General features: G+C 47.0%; 1 protein-coding gene across 1 annotated transcript in view; it reads right to left on the bottom strand.

The window, feature by feature from the left end:
- EFCAB6 (EF-hand calcium binding domain 6) overlaps positions 1-24,942 on the bottom strand; it is a 174,060-nt gene that overhangs the window by 96,066 nt on the left and 53,052 nt on the right. Inside the window, exons 9-10 of the mRNA XM_088478314.1 lie at positions 17,821-17,969; positions 3,273-3,383 (exon numbers count right to left, since the gene is read on the bottom strand). Coding sequence (XP_088334440.1) covers positions 3,273-3,383; positions 17,821-17,969 — 260 coding nt within the window. The remainder of the gene's footprint in view (positions 1-3,272; positions 3,384-17,820; positions 17,970-24,942) is intronic.

The following is a 24,942-nucleotide window of genomic DNA, read 5'->3' as shown; positions in this document are numbered from 1 at the left end:
GATCGATATCGTTATTGCTCATATCGAGCATTTTAATCGTCCCATGTGTACGCACCATAAGCCTATTTTGGCGCCATTGTTTTTTCTCGTGCTTCTTTTTCATGTGGTGAGGAAGCAAAGAAGACAGGAGTGTTCAGAGGGTATACAATCGGGAGGCCGGCTGCCTTAATTCCGGGGGGGGGGAGGTTGGGGGATCCCGGTGGGAGGGACTCAGCGGTAGGAAACCCCGGAAGGGTTAGGCTAGGGAAAGGGGGGGTTAGGGTTAGGCACCCCCCCCCCGGAGACTTAGGTTTAGGCTGCGGGAACGGGGGATTAGGTTTAGGCACTTAGAGGGGGGTTAGGGTTAGGTACAAGGGGGGGTGGAGGTTAGGAATAGGCACCCCTAAGGGAGGGTTAGGGTTAGATAGTCTACTTACCGATCAGGATTTGGATGCCTTCCGGTCTTATGCTGTCGGGACTTTCCCGAAAAGCAAACTCAACAAAAAATATACGCAGATTGCGGCGACTTGCAAACTTCTGACTCCATTACTAACGTAATAGAACTGCTTCACTCTCCTGTCTTTGTTATAGCTCCCATTGACATCTGCTTTGTGTTATATCACTGTTTAGCAGGAACCTGCTGTGTGGCCGCTCTATGCAGCATTACTGAGCACTCAAACAGTGATGATCATGAAACTGAATGGCAGGAAACAATTTCACTACAGTATGTAACATCTGGCAGTATGAACCTGCTTGGTTAGAATTGTAAAGTCAGTTATACAGCAGAGTAATCAATGCTAGAATAATTATTCATCAAAGTGGAATTTTTTTAGTACTATAATACAGTTAATACTAGTTTTTAGAAACGATGATATTAAAATGATTCCGATGTGTGCGCATTTTTTCCTACTGAAAACCCTCTGCACACGTGCGAACCAATGTGTGTATGCATTTGTGTACGACATCACTACGACTTGAGGCAGCATCTGTGAACCATGGTTGTTTTCTGGGTGGAGACTGAGAGGTGACCTAAAGTCATTGCAAAAAGAGGAGGTGTCATGGGTGTCTTTTGGGAGTGTCATGGGCGTGTTATGGGAGTGTCATGGCAGTGTCATGGGCGTGTTATGGGAGTGTCATGGGCGTGTTATGGGAGTGTCATGGGCGTGTTATGGCAGTGTCATGGGTGTGTTATGAGAGTGCCATGGGCGTGTTATGGGAGTGTCATGGGCGTGTTATGGGAGTGTCATGGGAGTGTTATGGGCATGTTATGAGAGTGTCATGGGAGTGTCATGGGCGTGTTATGGGAGTGTCATGGGCGTGTTATGGCAGTGTCATGGGTGTGTTATGAGAGTGCCATGGGCGTGTTATGGGAGTGTCATGGGCGTGTTATGGGAGTGTCATGAGCGTGTTATGGGAGTGTCATGGGAGTGTTATGGGCGTGTCATGGGCATGTTATGAGAGTGTCATGGGAGTGTCATGGGCGTGTTATGGGAGTGTCATGGGTGTGTTATGGGAATGTCATGGGAGTGTCATGGGCGTGTCATGGGAGTGTCATGGGCGTGTTATGGGAGTATCATGGGTGTGTTATGGGAGTGTCATGGGCGTGTTATGGGAGTATCATGGGAGTGCCATGGGCGTGTTATGAGAGTGTCATGGGCGTGTTATGGGTGCATTATGGGCGTGTTATGAGAGTGTCATGGGCGTGTTATGGGAGTGTCATGGGTGTATTATGGGCGTGTTATGAGCGTGTCATGGGAGTGTCATGGGAGTATCATGGGCGTGTTATGGGAGTGTCATGGGCTTGTTATGGAAATGTCATGGGTGTATTATGGGAGTGTCATGGGTGTATTATGGGAGTGTCATGGGCGTGTTATGGGAGTGTCATGGGTGTGTTATGGGAGTGTCATGGGTGTGTTATGGGAGTGTCATGGGCGTGTTATGGAAATGTCATGGGTGTGTTATGGGAGTGTCATGGAAATGTCATGGGTGTGTTATGGGAGTGTCATGGGCGTGTTATGGGAGTGTCATGGGCGTATTATGGGCATGTTATGGGAGTGTCATGGGCGTGTTATGGGAGTGTCATGGGCGTGTTATGGGAGTGACATGGGCGTGTTATGGGAGTTTCATGGGCGTGTTATGGGAATGTCATGGGTGTATTTCGGCATGCAGACGTTTTTTCTTTCGCAGCACCGCAGCCACATTGGCTATATCTTGAGGAAGTTACAAGGGAGGCTGTGCACCAGGCAGGGGTTGCTCGAGAAGTCGATGTCATCAATCGGATCCACCAACGCAGTTGAGCACTGCACACATATGTAGAGTGGGCGTTGAAGGTTTTGCTCAGTATGTTGCATGGAAATACACAAGAAGAATCCATGAGAAATCAGTTCTGCACATGAACTATGAACTGCGTGCACCCCTGAGTCATGCCCCATGTGCTTCACCTATGAAACTGCGATGATCTGTAGTCTTCAGTGACAGAGAGGGCGATTCTGAGTTAGACACAGTTGCCGTAGCAGTCCTATTGAGAGGCCCAACATCTGCGTCACGATTCCCCGGATATGCGTACAAAGATGCACTATTCACAGACCATTAACCTGACCATCAGTCATTGCACCGCCGATGGCAGATGCAGAATGTCAGTCTCACCATGGCCGCGGGTGTCAGTGCTGACAACGACACACCCACGACTTGTAGCCACCCCCCATCCCCATTACCAATGAGAAATGTCTTTAGAAATGTCACTGATCTCCATGCAAGTGCAATCTGTGTCCCTCAACTCAGGATCACCCCCAGAGCCTTCAGCTAGTTATATGGCATACAGTGATGCTTGAACGTCTGATGAACATCAACAACTCTTCTTCTGAGGTCCCCAGAAATCTCCTTTGTTCGTGGTATGATCCACATCCACAAACATGTGTTGTGAACATCAGATTTTCACAGGTTGTCTACTCACACCTGATTGTCATCCCATAGATTGAAATGACCTGACTCTAATTTCACCTTTAAAATATCTGCTAAGCCTAAAGGTTCACATACTTTTGCCACGCACAGATATGTGATATTGGATCATTTTCCTCAATTAAAAAAAAAATGAGCGTGTCTAATTTTTTTGGTCTCATTTGTTTGATTTAGTTTCTCTTTATCTACGTTTAGGACTTGTGTGAAAATCTGAAGTGGTTTTAGGCCAAATTTCAGCAGAAATATAGAAAATGAAGGGTTCACAAACTTTCCTGCACCACTGTATGTTGACAATGCGCAAACAATGTTTATTAAAGGGTACAAGGAGTCATTACCTGTGATTTGGCCGAATTGGCAGAGTTTGTCCGTTTTCAATACAACCGAGTCCCTGGAATCTCTTTAGAAATTGCTCCCAGGAAACAGTGTCCGTGACTTTGAATTTGATCCTAAAATGGATAAACCAAAATGGTGAATAAAAAGTTCTGAAGTTGCCATTTTTACTGACAAACTTCTTAACTTTCAAACCAAAATGTGACGACTGCTAAGTTTGTCTCTTACAATTAGGCACAAGGGCTCTCATTCAGAGCCACTCGCTAGCGGCAGTACGCTCGTTCCGAGCGATGTTCGCACATCTGCGCATGCGTACGGTTTTTAGTACGCATGCGCGAACCAGTCAGTGCGGCCGAAAATTGTTGGTACGCAATATAGCGAGGGCCTGCTATTTTGAGTGACAGAATGAGGCGTATGTGGGTGGTAACAGGGGAAGGTGCTTGAAAACGGGGAGTGGAGATCCGAACGCAGGCGTGCTTAAAGGTCAAAACGGGCGTTTTAAGGGAGTGCATAATTAATACAGCAGCGTCATTGACCACGTCACTTGTTTTTTTTTAACTCAGAACTGCTCGCAAAATAGCGGTTGAAAACACCAACCACAAGAATAGCGAGCAGTTCATACGCTGTACGATGTACTCGATTAATCTAATAAATAGCGGACATGACGTATGGTGCGTGCGGCCAGGGGGCGTTTTTATCAAAAAAACGAGCGTATGTTTTGCTCGCTCGTTCAGACTTAGAGGTGGGAACAGACTGCAATTTGCGAACGGATCATTTGAATAGCCACCCCTTGTTTTTGAACGAACGACCACAAATAGCGAACGGCTCTGAATCAGGCCCAAGGTTGCTTATACCTAGGTGCGTTTTTGCTTCAGATATGGGGCCTGATTGTGGCTGGATTCAGAGATGTACGCAGTCCCCTATCGGTCGCAATTGACCAATATTTTGGGGGACTGGACATGCGCTGGGGCTGCAGTGCTGCGACGCAACTTCGATCCTGGTCATAGCGCCCTGGATGCTGCAGCCTGATTGACCGGCTGCTGCCCTTCGAGGGCGAATGGGTGGCTACATTGACCGTTCCCCAAAGCTAAGGCATGTCCGATACAGATTGGCCCCCGGCAGAGGAGCTCCGTCGCCCATTCCGAGCTTAGACTTACTCAGATGGGCGATTACTGTTGACGACTGCGACCATCGAGACCGACAGGCGCACCACTCAGATCTGTGATGCCGACAGGAGGCGTCTTTTGTTCTCGGACGCCTCCTGCGGCATTAGAATATTTTAGCATCGCTGCTGCATACAAAGACGCAGCAATGCTACTGGTGTACGATTCTGAATCAGCTCCAAAGTTATCCATGCAACGCTTTCACAATAAGTCATGTGACACAAGTGGGTGTGGTCTGTTTATTGAGGACATATGTTAAAAAAAAAACAGCAAAGATGCCGGGACCATGAGAGATGTAATTGCTGTCTGGTATTGTCTATCAGTGACACCTGGGAGAGAACCTACCCCCTCATCTCATTATACTCTCCGTTATAGTATAATCTATTGTGTTCTATTCCAGTGCGTTGGAGAAAGGCACAAAACAGATGATTATGAAACCAGTAGCTATTGTATGGAAACAAGAGAGGAAAATGAGAATATGGCATTTCGGTGGGGTTATAACAAGATTCATTCTGCAGTCACATGATCTGGCTGCCGACTAAAATGAGACTGTTTAATGGTTTCTTTTTGTATATTGTATCGAATTATAAGTGTGACTAGGAAATTATTCCGGGAGCATTCTGTACATGGGTCATATCATATATGGTGATTGTTATTAATAAATGACAAGTACAGGATTCTACGCAGAGGAAATAAAGTATGGGCCAAGTTTAATTAATAACAACTACCGTATGATGATGTTCTGGACCAGTTTTAAGCCTCAGGGCCTGATTCAGAGCCGGACGCTATTTGCGGTCGTTCGTTCTAAAAATAGGGCTGGCTATTCAAATGAACCGTTTGCTCTTTGCGGTCTGTTCACGCCTCTATGTCTGAACGAGTGAACAAAACTTGCGGTCGTTTTTTTGGAGACTACGCCCCCTGGCCGCTCGCATCCTACGTCATGTCCGCTATTTATTAGATTAATCGAGTACATCGACCAGCGTATGAACTGCTCGCTATTCTTGTGGTTGGTTTTTCCTACCGCAATCTTGCGAGCAGTTCTGATTATAAAATAACCCAGTGACGTTGTCAATGACGCTGCTGTATTAATTATGCACACCCATAAAACGCCCGTTTTGACCTTTAAGCACGCCTGCGTTCGGATCTCCACTCCCCGTTTTCAAGCACCTTCCCGTTACCACCCACATACGCCTCCTCATGTCACTCAAAATAGCAGGCATTCGCTATTTAGCGAACAAACGATTTTCGGCCGCACTGACTGGTTCGCGCATGCGTATTACGATCCGTACGCATGCGCAGTTGGGCAAACATCGCTCGGAATGAACGAGCGGCCGCTTACGAGTGGCTCTGAATCAGGCCCTCATACCCAGTGGCGTATAATAGACGCATTAGGAAGTGTTGTAAAAGTAAGTACAACACACGTATGCAGACGGGGCCTTTGCATTTCCATTTGCATTTCTAAAGGCAAATTAAACACCAGTGGCTACAGTACATACAGTAACGTTAGCATTAGGCAAAGTAGCCCTGTGCCTATGGGCTGCAGAGGCTGAGAGGCTTCTTTTTTCAACAAGGCTTATGGACCCGATTCAGACCCGCTCACTAAGGCGCGATTGCTCGCTGGGAGCGATTTTCGCCCATCTGCGCATGCGTATAATTTGCAGCTCGCATGCGTAAGCCATTTGTTGTGATCTGATTTTGGTAGCTCGTAAGCCACTATCAGGTCGCTGCTTTGAGTGACAGATAGAGCCGTTTGTGGGTGGTAACAGGGGAAGGTGCTTGTGAACAGGGGAATGGTGTTGCGAATGCAGGAGTGTCAGTCCCCCAAAACGCCGTTTAACGGGCGTGCATAATTAGCAAAGTAGCGTCATTGTACACGTCACCTGCATGTATTTTTCTGCCCACACTGATCGCAGTACTTGCGGCGGGGAAAGGCAACCTCAAGGACTGCGAGCTGCTCCGATGGCTCACGATGGTCCCGATTAATCATACATTTCCCGGAGATGACGTGTGTTGCGAGAGGCAAGGGGGCGTCTACAGACACTTGCGAGCGCACTTTGCTGTAACTCGCTAATACACAGTGGGAATCCTTACGCGACGCAGTGCGAGCGCTTAATTTAAATATCCGGCCCCTTTTGGCCAGCGAGCGATCGCATCTTGCGAGCGGGTCTGAATGAGCTCCTATGTCAGCACTGCTGACTCACAGCGTTGGGGTCATGGGTTCTTATCCAATCAGGGCACGATCTGCGTGGTGTTTTTCTTGTATTTGTACCTAAAGGACAGCAGCGCCGGTATCCTCTTGCATATGCCGTCCTTAGCATTATAATCATCCTTTATTTTTATGGCACCACAAGGGTTCCGCAGCGCCTTACAAATGGGCAGAACTAGAACACAGCGACATACAGTACAAAACACTGCAGGACAAGGACATGGGCCCTGATTCAGAGCCGAACGCAAGTGGCTGCTCGTTCGCTCCGAGCGATGTTTGCCCAACTGCGCATGCGTACGGATCGTAATACGCATGCGCGAACCACTCAGTGCGGCCGAAATTCGTGTGCTCGCAAAATAGCGAATGCCTGCTATTTTGAGTGACAGAATGAGGCGTATGTGGGTGGTAACAGGGGAAGGTGCTTGAAAACGGGGAGTGGAGATCCGATCGCAGGCGTGCTTAAAGGTCAAAACGGGCGTTTTATGGGTGTGCATATTTAAAACAGCAGCGTCACTGACCACGTCACTGGGTTATTTTAGAGCCAGAACTGCTCGCAAGATTGTGGTAGCAAAAACCAACCACAAGAATAGCGAGCAGCTCATACCCTGGTCAATGTACTCGATTAATCTAATAAATAGCGGACATGACGTAGGATGCGAGCGGCCAGGGGGCGTAGTTTCCCAAAAAACGACCGCAAGTTTTGTTCGCTCGTTCAGACATAGAGGCGTGAACAGACCGCAAACAGCGAACGGTTCATTTGAATAGCCACCCCTATTTTCTGGACGAGCGAGCGCAAATAGCGACCGGCTCTGAATCAGGCCCATGGTTCATACACATTGCTGCATCCATCATAACACTCACATAAGCAGCAGGACTACATCAACCAATGGTAGGTGCCACTATACGCTATTGTGCGATATATCGCTTTGACGTGGATTGGAACAATATATCGTACACATTGTATAGTGTTTACGCTGATCCGTCGTTCACAATGGTTGTTCATAGCACAGCAGAGGGACAATACAATGAATGAGGCGTTGCTGTAGCAAGTAATGACACATCAAGCTGTCATACACCGGATCATGCAGTGTGTACCACGTGCGCAATGCATAATTACATCGTAGCGTAGTCCCTGGGTTGTACCATCGTATGGTTCATACTCAGCTTAGGGCATATTCAATTAGGAGCGAAAAGCCATTTTCGGTGAAAAGTTTCGCCGGTGACGTCATTTCGCAATGCGAAAACTTATCCCTGTATTCAATTCCAAAGACTTTTTGCCGGTGTGGAAAGTCAATGCATTAGAATCGGCGAAAAAGATTTACCTATGAAAGCAGGCGGAAAAAAGTGTAGAATTGGGGTTTTGGGGTGCAAACTTGCAGGAACCACCCGGCACCCTTGGGACAGGCCCCCAAAGGTAAACTGTGTCAAAAAAAAGTTGAAAAAAAACACCTAAAAAAAGTACTTTCATTTTGGTGACGGAAAAAAAAAAGTTGGGGGACAAACTTAAAAACTAACTAAATAGATTCCAGGGGGGTCCCCAAGTATGCCCCAGGTGTATTTAAGGTTGCAGGTGCTTGCAGCAGGTGGATTTTTTATGTATTTTAAAACTTCACATTAGCAACTTCAAAATATGCTAGCCCCCATTTTCATGTACCCCAAATTTGCTGAGACTAGTTATTTTGATGAAAAAAATATTGCTTAATGCCATTCTTCACCACTTATGCAAAGATGCTAATAGCAAGCTTTTGGATAAAAAAAAACCAGAATAGCTTTATTAGGGGTACTAGAACCAGAGGAGTAACATGGAACCATGGTGCCCGGAGAAAGCACATGTACTGAACTGTGCCAGTGGGGTATGGCCAACCTGTAGGGAAATACTGAAGTGAAGAGAAAAACAGTGGGCCTGATTCAGACCCGTTCGCAAACGCTGAGCGCTCGCAACCGTGTCGATGGTGGCCCACAGCGCATGCGCACGACAGAGCAGGCTCCGTCGTAAGCATTCGCGAGACCCGGCTAGCGGAGGCTTGCCGTTTGGGGGCAGCCCCATCAACATCACGAGTGATGTCAGTGGAGAGCTTCCGGCTCTGTTAGAGCCGAAAGCTCTCTGGGGCTTGCGATGAATGAGACCCTACCACAAGGTTCTGGTCGCAAGCCCGATGGTCGCGATGGTCTTGACCATTGCGACCATCATCATGGCCGCTCGCTATAGCTGTGGGTGGTCACCCACAGCTATGCGAGCGGCCAGGAGGCCGCTCCTAAAAAAAACAGCGCTCGCCCTGATTCAGGCGAGCGCTCGCTTTTTGCGAGCGCCTCTGAATCAGGCCCAGTAAACAGTGGCAGTATCACACTGTGTGTTGAGGTCCCATTGGGGGAATAGAATGCTGACATTAAGGGGTAGCTCCTTTTGCACTGCTTTATTTATGTATAACACCTAGGATCTAACTTTTATCTCCTTTGAATCATTATCAGTCAATAGAGGAGATTTTATTATATATTCTGATCATTTAACTTAAACTGACAGAATAAGGGCCTGATTCAGACCCGCTCGCGAGCACTGAGCGCTCGCAAGCGGGTCGATGTTGGCCCAGTGTGCATGCGCACGACGTTGGCGGCTCCGTCGTGCGCATGCGCGAGACCCGGATAGCGACGGGCAAGCTGTCGCTCCGGGTCTCGCTACAAAGGGGGCGTGCTGTCGATGTTGAGTGACAGCACGCCCCCTTTGGTGGGCGTGCCGAGGGCGTGGCTGCCCAGACGGAGGCGCCTACCACAAGGGTCTCGTCGCAAGTCTGATGGTCGCGTTGGTCTTGACCATCGCGACCATCATCCTGGCCGCTCGCACTAGCTGTGGGTGGTCACCCACAGCTATGCGATCGGCCAGGAGGCCGCTCTAAAAATACAATAGGCGGGCACTGATTCAGAGCGAGCGCTCTGAAAGAGCGCACGGCTATGAATCAGGCCCTAAATGTGCAAGAGTGAGATTCCACAGAGTGCACAGCTTATTACTGCAATTACTGCCCCAAGCAGCTGTCACGGGAGTGGGGACACCTATGGGAAGCTCCAGTCTCAGCTACGCTCCTACTTAGCAAATATACATTGCACCTATATCAATGTGAGTACTACTAACCATGCTCTGCCTACCACCATTATTATTATTTCATGTCTCCTAATAATATTTTTTAAAAATCCGTACCTTATTTAGAATATAGAGCAAACTAACCGAAATAAAACTAACAGGCGGCCGTCAAACTATGTAGTGCCCCATGAATTCTGGACACCCCTATAGTGATCCCCTATGTTAGTGCAGCTTTTCGGGGGGTACAGACCATTTTCCACAGTTTTTACAGTACTTTTCACAAAGTCCGAATTCGCCGGGTGGCGTTTTCGACGATTTTCTAATTGAATACGCGCGATACTTTTCCACATGGAAAACCAGTGATGACGGCGAAAACCTCGGCAGGCGAAAAGTTCTCGACAGTTCTCGACTTTTCGCACCCAATTGAATATGCCCCTTAGGGCTGTATTCAACTGCCGGCAAAAAGCAGAGATCGGTGGAAAGTTCTCACCGGTGACGTCATTTCACCAGGTGAGAACTTTTTCCCATATTCAATTGCAAAGACTTTCCGCCGGTGCAAAAAAGTCTGCGCCTTGTAACCAGCGGACAAGATTCGCCACAGAAAGGAGGCAGAAAAAAGTGCAGAATTGGGGGTTTGGGGTGCAAAGTAGCGGGAACACCCCTGCAGGCCTGGGACAGTCCCCCAAAGGTAAACTGTGTCAAAAAAAAATTAATAAAATACTTTAGAACACCCCAAAAGAAGTACTTTCGTTTTGGGGGCGAAAAAACAAACAAAGTTGGGGGACAAACTTAGAAACTATCAAAATCGACTCCAGGGGGTCCCCGAAATATGCCCATCCTGTTTTTTTGATTGCAGGTGCTTGCTGAAGGTGCATTTTTTTAGGATTATTAAAAACGCACTTTAGCGATTTTTAACCATGCTTACACCCATTTTCATGTACCCCAAATTTGCTGGGACTGCTTAATTTTCCAATAAAAAACTGCTAAATGCTATTCTTCACCACTTGTGCAAAGACGCTAAATAGCACCAGGGGAGCATTTAAGCACCCCAAATACCTTCAGCAGGGCTATTTGGGGGTATCCATAGTGATCCCCCATGTCAGTCCATCTTTTGGGGGGTGACAGGCTGATTTCCCCAAATCTGACAGTACTTTTCGCTGATCTCAGTTTCGCCGGGATGCGTTCTAGCGTCCTTTGCAATTGAATAGGCCGAATCGCAGTGACGAGCGCGATACTTTTCCGGAGGCAAAACTGACGATGACGGCGAAAACTCCGGCATACGAAAAGTCCGGGACTTTTCGCCAGCAATTGAATATGGCTCTTAGTCTCGTAAAGAGTCTGCTGCTGTCGCATTATGGACCTCATTCAGACCCGCTCGCAAGATGCGATCGCTCGCATCCTGCATATGCAAATTTGTCAAAGTGACGGCATGGGAAGCGATCGCTCGTCAAGACATAAGCACGCCCACTTTGGCTGTACGAGCGATCGCTCTGTGTATGCAGACACCCATTAGCGTATGCAGAGACGCCCACTGGCACACGTCCTCTCCAGAAAGTGTATTAAAAATTGGTACATCGAGCACAATCGAAAACGATCGCAGCACTTGTGGTTGTCTTACCCTGCCGCAAGCACTGCGAGGACTTCAGTGTAAAAAACAGGCATGTGGCGTGTACTATGATGCTGCCTGTTAATTATGCACACCTTAAAAACGGCGTTGAAACACCCAGGCACGCCTGCGTTCGCACCTCCACACCCCGTTATTAGTGTCCTGCCCCTGTTACCACCCACAAACATCCTCTCCTGTCACTCATTTCACTGGGCTATCTTTGCTGGGCGAGCAAGCGGCCAGCGATCGCACAGAGCAGTTCGCACACGCGCAGAATGAAGCATGCGCATTCGCAAACCATCGGGCCGCTTGCAAGCGCACAGCGCTAGCGAGCGGGTCTGAATGAGGTCCAATATTGCCAGTGAACTGTCCAAGGTGCTGACATAGTCAATCTCAGTGAATGTATATGGAATGAAAGTTGAATGAATGAAGTTTATTTCTTACAGAGTAGTGTTAGTAACTACAGGAGATGCCTATAACTATCCTGTGCCATTGGGGACCCTCCAGTATCAAACTCTCATATGTATATTTACTAAACGGCAACTTTCTAAAGACTTTGTCGGTGGGTTTGCTCGCAGAATTTAAATTGGCAATGATATGAAACAAGATTTTTTTTGTACTAATATGAGGCTTATTATAAACCCTCACATTAATTCAGCATATATAAGGGTAATATACAACGACACATTAAAACAATATGGACCCAACAGAGCTCAGGGTAATAATAATAATAATAATAATTAATACGATATTGACCAACAGGCAGGGTGGAACATAGCCAGATAGACCCAGCATATGTAGGGTTAGCAGGCACACACACATTAATATAATGGCGGCCTATTTGGGTGACATAAATGCTTTATTAACCTGACACCATATTAAACAGTCTCCAGAATTCTGCATAAAAATCTCATTACCAGCATACGGTTCACCTCTGAATCTCTGCTCCTATTTTAGGAAGCATTGTGTTACTGGAAATAAATTCATGTAGGTTAGTGAATCTGGAACACCTTCATTTGCCTCCTCTTTAACACTCTATTATATTAGTTTAAGCAAAGCCAGGGAATTTTTTTTTACAATTTCACTGAATATTTAAATAAACACAACCCTTAATATTTGTGATCATAGTAGTATGTATCTATATATACAGTATATCTATACACTTCCTGGCATAATAACTCACAGGTGTGGTTGTAATGTTTATTGTAATGTAATGAGCAGCTGCAGGAAGCCAACTAGCCAGAAAGCAATGAACTTGAACCAGCCAGGTGGGCAAAGTATACTGTATAGTGACTCCACCAGGAATGAGGGTGTTCTTAGCATAGTACAGTATAGGTGCACCAGGAGTGAGGAAGTTCCTAGTACAGTACAGAGTAGGTGCACCAGGAGTGAGGAAGTTCCTAGTACAGTACAGAGTAGGTGCACCAGGAGTGAGGGTGTTCATAGCACAGTACAGAGTAGGTGCACCGGGAGTGAGGGTGTTCCTAACACATTACAGAGCAGGTGCACCAGGAGTGAGGATGCTCCTATCACAGTACAGAGTAGGTGGACCAGGAGTGAGGAAGTTCCTAGCACAGTACAGAGTAGGTGCACCGGGAGTGAGGGTGTTCCTAGCACAGTACAGAGTAGGTGCACCGGGAGTGAGGGTGTTCCTAGCACAGTACAGAGTAGGTGCACCGGGAGTGAGGATGTTCCTATCACAGTACAGAGTAGGTGCACCAGGAGTGAGGGTGTTCCTAGCACAGTACAGAATAGGTGCACTGGGAGTGAGGATGTTCTTAGCACAGTACAGAGTAGGTGCACCAAGCACAGTAAAGAGTAGGTGTACCAGGAGTGAGGAAGTTCCTAGCACAGTACAGAGTAGGTGCACCGGGAGTGAGCATGTTCCTAGCACAGTACAGAGTAGGTGCACCAAGCACAGTAAAGAGTAGGTGTACCAGGAGTGAGGAAGTTCCTAGCACAGTACAGAGTAGGTGTACCAGGAGTGAGGTAGCACAGTACAGAGTAGGTGCACCGGGAGTGAGCATGTTCCTAGCACAGTACAGAGTAGGTGCACCAGGAGTGAGGGTGTTCCTAGCACACTACAGAGTAGGTGCACCGGGAGTGAGGGTGTTCCTAGCACAGTACAGAATAGGTGCACCGGGAGTGAGGATGTTCCTATCACAGTACAGAGTAGGTGCACCAAGCACAGTAAAGAGTAGGTGTACCAGGAGTGAGGAAGTTCCTAGCACAGTACAGAGTAGGTGCGCCAGGAATGAGGACATTCCTAGCACAGTATAGAGTAGGTGCACCAGGAGTGAGGTTGTTCCTACCACAGTACAGAGTAGGTGCACCAGGAGTGAGGAAGTTCCTAGCACAGTACAGAGCAGGTGCACCAGGAGTGAGGAAGTCCCTAGCACAGTACATATTAGGTGCACAAAGCACAGGAAAGAGTAGGTGCACCGTGAGTGAGGGTGTTCCTAGCACAGTAAAGAGTAGGTGTACCAGGAGTGAGGGTGTTCCTAGCACAGTACAGAGTAGGTGCACCGGGAGTGAGCATGTTCCTAGCACAGTACAGAGTAGGTGGACCGGGAGTGAGGGTGTTCCTAGCACAGTACAGAATAGAAGCACCAAGCACAGTAAAGAGTAGGTGTACCAGGAGTGGGGAAGTTCCTAGCACAGTACAGAGCAGGTGCACCAGGAGTGAGGAAGTCCCTAGCACAGTACATATTAGGTGCACAAAGCACAGGAAAGAGTAGGTGCACCGTGAGTGAGGGTGTTCCTAGCACAGTAAAGAGTAGGTGTACCAGGAGTGAGGGTGTTCCTAGCACAGTACAGAGTAGGTGCACCGGGAGTGAGCATGTTCCTAGCACAGTACAGAGTAGGTGGACCGGGAGTGAGGGTGTTCCTAGCACAGTACAGAATAGAAGCACCAAGCACAGTAAAGAGTAGGTGTACCAGGAGTGGGGAAGTTCCTAGCACAATACAGAGTAGGTGTACCAGGAGTGAGGAAGTTCCTAGCAGAGTACAGAGTAGATGCATCAGGACTGAGGGGGTTCCTAGCACAGTACAGAATAGGTGCACCAGGTGTGAGGATGTTCCTAGCACAGTATAGAATAGGTGCACCAGGAGTGAGGATGTTCCTAGCACAGTACAGAGTAGGTGTACCAGGACTGAGAGGGTTCCTAGCACAGTAGAGTAGGTGCACCAGGAGTGAGGAAGTTCCTAGCACAGTAAAGAGTAGGTGCACCGGGAGTGAGAGTGTTCCTAGCACAGTACAGAGTAGGTGCACCAGGACTGAGGGGGCTCCTAGCACAGTACAGAGTAGGTGCACCAGGAGTGAGGAAGTTCCTTGCACAGTAAAGAGTACGTGCACCGGATGTGAGGATGTTCCTAGCATAGTACAGAGTAGGTGCACCGGGAGTGAGGATGTTCCTAGCACAGTACAGAGTTGGTGCATCGGGAGTGAGGAAGTTCCTAGCACAGTACAGAGTAGGTGTACCAGGAGTGAGGCTGTTTTTAGCACAGTACAGAGTAGGTGCACCAGGAGTGAGGAAGTTCCTAGCACAGTAAAGAGTAGGTGTATCAGGAGTGAGGAAGTTCCTAGCACAGTACAGAGTAGGTGCACCGGGAGTTAGGGTGTTCCTAACACAGTACAGAGTAGGTGCACTCAGAGTGAGGAAGTTCCTAGCACAGTATAGAGTAGGTGTACCAGGAGTGAGGCTGTTCCTAGCACAGTACAGAGTAGGTGCACCAGGAGTGAGGAAGTTCCTAGCACAGTACAGAGTAGGTGCACCAGGAGTGAGGAATTTCCTAGCACAGTACAGAGTAGGTGCACCGGGAGTGAGGGTGTTCCTAGCACAGTACAGAGTAGGTGCACCAGGAGTGAGGAAGTTCCTAGCACAGTATAGAGTAGGTGCACCGGGAGTGAGGGTGATCCTAGCACAGTACAGAGTAGGTGCACCAGGAGTGAGGAAGTTCCTAGCACAGTACAGAGTAGGTGCACCAGGAGTGAGGAAGTTCCTAGCACAGTACAGAGTAGGTGCACCGGGAGTGAGGGTGTTCCTAGCACAGTACAGAGTAGGTGCACCAGTAGTGAGGAAGTTCCTAGCACAGTAAAGAGTAGGTGCACCGGGTGTGAGGATGTTCCTAGCACAGTACAGAGTAGGTGCACCGGGAGTGAGGATGTACCTAGCACAGTACAGAGTTGGTGCACCGGGAGTGAGGAAGTTCCTAGCACAGTAAAGAGTAGGTGCACCGGGTGTGAGGATGTTCCTAGCACAGTACAGAGTAGGTGTACTAGGAGTGAGGAAGTTCCTAGCTCAGTACAGAGTTGGTGCACCGGGAGTGAGGAAGTTCCTAGCACAGTAAAGAGTAGGTGCACCGGGTGTGAGGATGTTCCTAGCACAGTACAGAGTAGGTGCACCGGGAGTGAGGATGTTCCTAGCAAAGTACAGAGTTGGTGCACCGGGAGTGAGGAAGTTCCTAGCACAGTACAAAGGAGGTGGACCAGGAGTGAGGAAGTTCCTAGCACAGTACAGAGTAGGTGTACCAGGAGCGAGGCTGTTCTTAGCACAGTACAGAGTTGGTGTATCAGGAGTAAGGCAGTTCCTAGTACACCGCCCCCAGCCCTCCGCGAGACCAGTTGTCATCCCTACCAACGGTACTCACTTCTACCTCATGCTAGGTGCAGGAGATGAATTTGGTATGCACTGTGCTACATGTCTACCTACAGACACACCCTTTCTTTTAAGTTGCAAACGCCTTTTTACTTCAATCCAGTAAGGCCCATTCAGCCATGGCAGAGAAAGTACTAATACCCCTTTACACCAAAGTCCCAGGTCTGACCCGGGATCTGGAACACGCTTCCAAACTGGGTCAGACCCAGGACAGATCCCTTTCACACCGCGGCACCAATTTCAGATATTCCAGGGTCGGCACCGTTCACACTGTAGCCGTTTGCAGTGTAACTCTTCTTCAGGTGCTTGGAGATGACATCATCTCTAAGCGCCGAGAAATTTGGATCTCCCCATGCTGTAAACGACCCGGGTCAGAAGGCCTGGGTTACCTGTTTACACTGCCTATTAAACCAGGTCTGTCCCGGGACAAACCTTGCAAGCTAACCGGGTTAGATCTTGGGACACTGGACAAAGGTTTTTTTGTACCCTTTTGCACTAAGCCCCACCCGGGTCGACCAGCCAATAAACCGGGTCAACCCTGCAGTGTAAAAGGGGTATACGATGAGTATAAATCAAAATTTCTCATATGGGCATTAAATATGTGCATGTGTCCTGCGTGACACATGAGCAGCTGGTTGAACATCGCTAGATGCTCCCACATTCATACTTGTGTGCGATTTAGAATCAGGCCCATAATGTCCACGTTGAAGAGGGGTTACGGACTATAGAAAGGTTGACAGTGTCTAGATTATCACCAGATGTTAGACAGTCAATAGGTTGACTGGGACAAAAGGTCGACACGCTAAAGGTCGACATGTAAGAAGGTAGAGAGGTACAAATGGTTGAAGTGGTCAACAGGTCGTCAGAAAATGGACGAGAAAAAAAATGGTGGACACATGTTTTTTAAAAAAAACAAAAACAAATCTAGGATTAGGTTTAGGCACCTACCCCGACAGTTAGGGTTAGGCACCAGGAGGGAGGGTTAGGCACCTACCGGAGGGTTAAGGTTAGGCACTAGAAGGGATGGTTAGGGTCAGGCACCTACCCGACAGTTAAGGTTAGGCACCAGGTGGGAGGGGTAGGGATAGGCACCAAGCGGATGGTTAGGGTTAGGGTGATTAGGGCTAGAAAAAAATAATGTGTCGACCATTTTTCTGTCTACCTTTTGACCCTGTTGACTATTTGTTCATGCCGACATTCTTACATTAGTGAGTCGACCTTTTGTCCCTATTGACCTATTGACTGTCTAACATCTGGTGTCTACCTAGACACTGTCGACCTTTTTACTGTCCATCTCTTAATCCACACCCGTTGAAGAGTTACGTAGGGTTGTGTCAACCGGTAGCAACGATTTGTCTGCAGCCTACACAAAACAATAGTAATAACTGCACACATAAAAAATGTGTGCGGCATGTTTTGTCAATGGTTTGATCAAGTCGACACCAGAATTTCGACATGGTCTTGCTGTCAACATGTATCATGTCGACATGTCATATCAACATGTCCAGCATGTCGTCACCAATTACATGTTCACATGCTAACAATGTTGACAATCGGTGATGCTGCTGTTCTGGCGGTTGCAGGGTAAGTAACCTAATCCGACGGCTGTGGCTAATGCCGCAAAACTGCGGTTGCGGCGGTAAGTATGGCCCTAACCTAACGTCGGTATTTTGCACATAACAAAGAAAACTATGTAAAAAAAAAAAGAAAAAAATATATAGTCACATAAAGAACGTCTGGCTTTCTATGCTTTGAATAAATTAGAATATTTTGCTGCAAGGGGCACAAAGGGTTAATCCATCTTCCATGGCACTTTAAGACTATACAGAAAACATCAGGGGTCTTACCTGCTCATTAGCTCGTGAAATGTTTGGTCTGGAAGTGGGAAAATAAAGTTATTAATGACTGACTTCAGGGCATCCAGAGGAACACATCCATGGTGATCTGGGTCAAATGATCTGAAGGCTTTCGCAAGATCGGGGTATGCCGAGGAGATCTGTAATAACAGCATTGTACAGGCTTTGTTCATAAAAGTGAGCTTCGTGAATGTTTTTTTTTTTTTATTTCAAAAAGAAGAAAACTTTTTTTTTTCCTTTTTAGATTTTACTATTACTGTATTTGTACTTAATGTTCTACTGGCAGCTTCAGATGTTTAATTGATAAGTTTTACAGTTGCCTAAAAGACAACTAAACTAAACTAATTAGACACGAGTGTCGAGCTGCATCTCTTTGGTACAATTAAGAGTTCTGAAAAGACAGATATAAAAATATTCGGCTGTTTTGTACATTCACGCTTCCTTTTAATGCTACCTGCTGAGATGAAAGAAGTTTCAAGTCTCCTTTTTTTGGGGGGGGGGTGTTTTTATTGAAAAAAAAAAAAAAAAAACGGAAATAAAAAACAGTTTCCATACACACGCTGAGAGGTTTTGTCGTGTTTAAAAGACAATAAAATGAGCAGCATTTTGTCTCTTTTCAAACGGAGTATATATTTCAAGATAATCCTGTTTTTGGTAGGCGAAAAAAATATCAGTGTATACTTATCTCTCAGCCAAGTTAATTATTCATCGCTTTTCAGCTAGTGTGCGCAATTCACAGGAGACGCAGATGCATCCGGCGTCTATAAATGGGCCGTATTTAAATATAACACAGCCTAAAGTCATATTTACATGTCTTTTTCATTTGTCAGTTTATGTTAATTAAAATATTTGCGTTATTTATAACACATTCTAAGACTACATAACAAACCAGGGTCAAACGAGCATGTATAGCTTATCTATATATTTACATATCTTGACACATTCATATTAAGTGCGTGTTTTATGAGTAGTGCATAAAAACTAACATGAATATTTAAAATGGCAAATAAGCCTTTAAAAAAAACCCAAACAAATGAATTGAACTGAAAATGCATCTGGTGGTATTTATAAACTTATGTAAATGTTTCTGTAAATTAATAGATCTTAAGGACAAGTCCACTAATACACTTTTTACTTATGTACATCCTCCAACTGATAAGATGATTGGCAAACATTGGGCCTATATCAGATGTGGACTCACTGCCGATATCTATGCAATTGAGCCATTATCGTCTGTCTGTGCATGCGTCGTGGTTGAACTGCGCATACGCCAATACATCTACATGTAAGAAGGTCGACAGGGCCAAAAGGTTGACACAAAAATGGTCGACATGTTTTCTTTTTTTTCTAACCCTAATCTTCATCCTAACACTCCCCTTGGTGCCTAACCCTAACCCTCCCTCCTGCTGCCTAACCCTAACTGTCGGGGTAGGTGCTTGACCCTAACTGCCCCTTCTAGTGCCTAACCCTCCCTCCTGGTGCCTAACCCTAACCCTCCCTCCTGCTGCCTAACCCTAACCGTCGGGGTAGGTGCTTGACCCTAACCGGCCCTTCTAGTGCCTAACCCTAGCCCTCCCTCCTGGTGCCTAACCCTCCCTCCTGGTGCCTATCCTTAACCCTCTCTTCCTGGTGCCTAACCCTCTCTCCTGGTGCCTAACCCTAACCCTCCCTCCTGGTGCCTAACCCTCTCTCCTGGTGCCTAACCCTAACCCTCCCGGTGCCTAACCCTAACCCTCTCTCCTGGTGCCTAACCCTAACCCTCCCTCCTGGTGCCTAACCTTAACCCTCCCTCCTGGTGCCTAACCCTCCAGTAAGTGCCTGACCCTAACCCTCCCTCCTGGTGCCTAACCCTAACCCTCCAGTAAGTGCCTAACCCTAACCCTCCCTCCTGGTGCCTAACCCTCCAGTAAGTGCCTAACCCTCCCTCCTGGTGGCTAACCCTCCAGTAAGTGCCTAACCCAAACCTTCCCTCATGGTGCCTAACCCTAACCCTCCCTCCTCGTGCCTAACCCTAACCCTAAAAAAACACACACACAAAAAAACATACATTGACCATTTTTATGGCGACCAATTTTTTTGAGTCGACCTTTTGATCCCATCGACCAATTGTACCTGTTGACCTTCTTACATGTCGACTTTGAATGTGTCGACCTATTAACTGTTTAATATCTGGTGTCTACCTAGACATTGTCTACCTTTTTACTGTCTACCTATAGTCTGGAACCCTCCGTTCCCGCGGGTAATGTGCGCAACCATAGCATTACTCAGATGGGCGATTATGGAAGGGTCTGCGACCAGCGCTGCGTGTTTGTACTCACTAGCTTGGATTTGTAAAGCGGCCGCTGAAAGTCTCAATACATTTGCAGGAGGCTGTAGCATTAGCGTATTTTCGCGCAGTTGCGGCGTACGGGATGGCAGCCGTGATTTCATTAGCGTCCATATCTGAATGAGCCCCAGGTTTGAAGACCGGACTGTCCAGAAGTGCCAGATGGGCAGTCTTGCCATGGGTAAGAGGGCTTAATCGTGGCTTTCTATAGAGGGTAAAGTTGGGGGGGGTAACTGCCATGCCTCCCCTCACCCTCCCTCCTGGGATTTTCCAGGACTGTTAGGGGTATATTAACTAAAGGTCAATTTTGATCAATTTAAAATCGATCAACATCGATGATGTTTCTGAGGTTGAATCATACATTTACTAACAGACAATTTTAGTATTAGTAAGTATGTGTGATTTAGCCCCAGAAACACAACATCGATTTTGATCTTATTAAAATCGACCTTCAGTAAATACACCACATTATTCTTAAAAGACGGCAAATATGAGTTGAAGGCATAATATTAACGCTCGTGTAAAAGACCTATTGGTAAACTGTTTTGCACATTGTTGCAGTCAAGGAGCAATAACTAGTAGGTGAGGCCAAGTTCTCTTACTGTCAATAGCAATAGGTGGTGCAATGTATTATCTGTTCAAACACACTTGGCCTGAAATCTTCACTCTGATTACCTATAAGACATTTGCAGTTCTTCATTTTTCCTTGGGAGTTTATTTGAAGCCGCTATTAAAGATTTACAATTTGCTAAGCTCCATACAATTACCATGGAAGCACAAACTAGACAGATGTCCATGTCCAACTCTACATGAGGACCCGGTAGACTGAAAACCACACTCGCCTACTCCTCCGGAGCCCTGGAAGAGAGAAGGTCACCCTCCTCGCCTCCAGCCCACTTCCTGGTGAAATGGGCGCTATTGGGGTGCAATGATGCAATTCTCTGAGAGGAGCCCGCCCCGTCCCCCCCACTGATCAGCTGCACATCCCCCCTCTGGGAAATTACCTGGAGGGGAAGAATTCTGCCCCTCCAGGTAGTTCACAATTCTGCCATAATAAGGGCTGGATTAAGGTCTGTAGGGGCCCAGGGACAACTGAATTGTAGGGGCCGCTCACCAATAAAATTGAATACCCCCCTGCCCTCCCCCAATAAAACTGACAGCCCCTCACCATTAAAGTTCACAACCCCTCCAGGCTGCCCCTCTGCCACCACCACTACTTTGGGGTCTATGTACTAAACCTTGGAGAGAGATAAAGTGGACGGAGATAAAGTACCAACCAATCAGCTCCTAACTGTCATTTTTCAAACACAGCCTGTAAAGTGACAGTTAGGAGCTGATTGGTTGGTACTTTACCTCCGTCCAATTTATCTCTCTCCAAGGCTTAGTACATAGGGCCTGAATCAGAGCCGGACGCAATTAGCTCTCGCTCGTCCAGAAAATAGGGGTGGCTATTCAAATGAACCGTTCGCTGTATGCGGTCTGTTCACGCCTCTAGGTCTGAACGAGCGAACAAAACTTGCGGTCGTTTTTTGGGAAACTACGCCCCCTGGCCGCTCGCATCCTACGTCATGTCCGCTATTTATTAGATTAATCGAGTACATCGAACAGGGTATGAACTGCTCGCTATTCTTGTGGTTGGTTTTTGCTACCACAATTTTGCGGGCAGTTCTGGCTAAAAAATAACCCAGTGACGTGGTCAATGACGCTGCTGTTTTAATTATGCACACCCATAAAACGCCCGTTTTGACCTTTAAACACGCCAGCGATTGGATCTCCACTCCCCGTTTTCAAGCACCTTCCCCTGTTACCACCCACATACGCCTCATCTTGTCACTCAAATTAGCAGGCATTCGCTATTTTGCGAGCACATGAATTTCGGCCGCACAGACTGGTTCGCGCATGCGTATAACGATCCGTACGCATGCGCAGTTGGGCAAACATCGCTCGGAGCGAACGAGCTGCCGCTTACGAGTGGCTCTGAATCAGGCCCATAGACCCCTAAGTTCCTTACCTTGACTGCACTGACCGGTAGTGTCGCAGAATATTACATCACGTCTGTGACGCTGCCGGGAGCCTGCAAGGTTGTGGCGATATTTGCAGCAGTGCGAGTGGCCCCTGGGTGACCTCCCCCACCCCCAATAATGCGGCCCTACACAACAGCAATAATTGTCTACAAATAATGGTCTTTATTAGAGAACTTCTCTTTTCAGGTTGTCAGAGTTTACAAATTACATGAAAGGGTCCTTTGCTCATCTTGCGGATATTTATCCAATGATGAAGTCAAACGAGAAGCAGACTGGCACAACGGAAATTGAAATCCCTGTTTAGAGGCTGCTGCCCATCGTGTGTGTTGTAGAACTTGCCTTTACATTCACCCATACACAGATACACGGATATATTATCACTGTTGGCTGATTACTTAAGCAACGACAGATGGTTTCGGATTGGAATGTAACTTCAATTTAATTGAACGCATTCCTTCTTAGACTATCAGTTCTCCATACTTAAAAAAAATACATCCAATTTCAATAATAAAATAAAAATTATATATATATATATATTTTTTTATGGACTCTGGCACGTTAAGTGCTTAACTATCTCTATAGCTGTATTGTGTACAATTGACTGGCACCATAGCAACAGAGAGAGCAGTTATTGTTCTGCATGATACAAACCATATTGTTCTGCAATCTGTCACTAACTCGCAATGTTTTCTGTCTTTCTCACAAGAGATGACTCAACCTTTGTCTTGTTTTTTTAGCGTTTTACCATCTTACAGATTAGATGAATAAAGGAGACTGTAACAGCAGTTTATCCACAATACAATGCGGGGAAGATGTTGAATGTTCTGTCACTCTGCAATCTGCGCTCTGAGCTGGGTCTGAATGCGGTTTGGCATCACTAGATATGGGGCCAATTTTCTACCCCTACACAGAGGGGCAAAACCTAAAATTGAAGGAACCCAAAGGTACAACTTAACAGGTGTATAAAGTCAAGCCATTCCTAACCTCCGACTTTTTAGGAAGATCATTACTTAGTAGGTGGGTGTAGGCATCCTGAGCTGTTTTTAATGTGCCTTTGGCAATGGTAAGCACGGGTGTGATACAACAGGTTGAGAATAAAAAGGCTGACACAAATTAGGGTGACATCAAAAGGTTGACATGCCAAAAGTCAGACAGTACAGAAGGTCGAAAGGTTCAAAATGTTGACATGGTAATGGTCTACACAGAAATGGTAACCACATTGTTTTTTTGTTTCTTTTAACCCTAATCTTCACCCTGACACTAACACTAGCACTCCCCTTGGTGCCTAACCCTAACCGTCCCTCCTAGTGCCTAACCCTAACCGTCCCTCCTATTGCCTAACCCTAACCGTCCCTCCTAGTGCCTAACCCTAACCGTCCCTCCTATTGCCTAACCCTAACCGTCCCTCCTAGTGCCTAACCCTAACCGCCAAGATGAGTGCTTAACCGTCATGATGAGTGCCTAACCCTAACCGTCAGGGTGAGTGCCTAACCCTAACCGCCAGGATGAGTGCCTAACCGTCAGGATGAGTGCCTAACCCTAACCGCCAGGGTGAGTGCCTAACCCTAACCGCCAGGATGAGTGCCTAACCGTCAGGATGAGTGCCTAACCGTCAGGGTGAGTGCCTAACCCTAACCGTCAGGGTAAATGCCTAACCCTAACCAGCCCTCCTAATGCCTAATCCTAAACCTTGTACTAAAAAAAATAAAAATGTGTTGACCTTTTATGTGTCGACAATTTCCATGCCGACCTTTTGAACCCGTTACCTTTTGTACCTGTCGATCTTCTGTACTGTCGACCTTCCATGTCAATCTTCTGGTGTTGACCTTTTCATTGCTGACCTTTTGTATGGAACCCGTAAGCACTTAAGTTTGTACAGTAAAGCGTATAGAGCCTGATTCAGAAGTCCGGACAAAGCCAATGTTTGCGGACCCTAGCGGGTTATTTTATACTGTGCATGCCTATGAGTCGTACTGCGCATGGGCTAGGTTAGATTGCCGACGGCGGTCTTAGTGAGGACTTGAACGCAGTGTGACTGTGATTGTCAGGGAGCATTTGTGGGAGGCTACAGGGGTGGCGGGGCAAATGCAGACGGGTCGAGACCATATTGAGGACGTGTCTGAGCCTGCAAATGCAAATTCATATGCAGTGGTAAAGGCTCCACCAGATTACTTACGACGGACTTCCTGAGTGACCAAATAGTTGCTCAGAGGATCGATGGAGCTACCGATGGAGGCTAGGCTATGGTAGTGATGTTCAGCTCTTTAGGAATGCTAGGCTATGGTAGTGATGTTCAGCTCTTTAGGAATGCTAGGCTATGGTAGTGATGCTCAGCTCTTTAGCAATGCTAGGCTATGGTAGTGATGTTCAGCTCTTTAGCAATGCTAGGCTATGGTAGTGATGTTCAGCTCTTTAGCAAAGCTAGGCTATGGTAGTGATGCTCAGCCCTTTAGCAATGCTAGGCTATGGTAGTGATGCTCAGCTCTTTAGCAATGCTAGGCTATGGTAGTGATGCTCAGCTCTTTAGCAATGCTAGGCTATGGTAGTGATGATCAGCCCTTTAGCAATGCTAGGCTATGGTAGTGATGTTCAGCTCTTTAGCAATGCTAGGCTATGGTAGTGATGCTCAGCTCTTTAGCAATGCTAGGCTATGGTAGTGATGCTCAGCTCTTTAGCAATGCTAGGCTATGGTAGTGATGCTCAGCTCTTTAGCAATGCTAGGCTATGGTAGTATGCTCAGCCCTTTAGCAATGTTAGGCTATG

The sequence above is a fragment of the Taudactylus pleione genome, unplaced genomic scaffold, assembly GCF_031769625.1.
Source record: "Taudactylus pleione unplaced genomic scaffold, aTauple2 ptg000212l, whole genome shotgun sequence".
Lineage (NCBI taxonomy): Eukaryota > Metazoa > Chordata > Amphibia > Anura > Myobatrachidae > Taudactylus > Taudactylus pleione.
The sequence above is the reverse complement of the archived record's forward strand: the minus strand, read 5'-3'. Positions and strand labels throughout refer to the sequence as shown.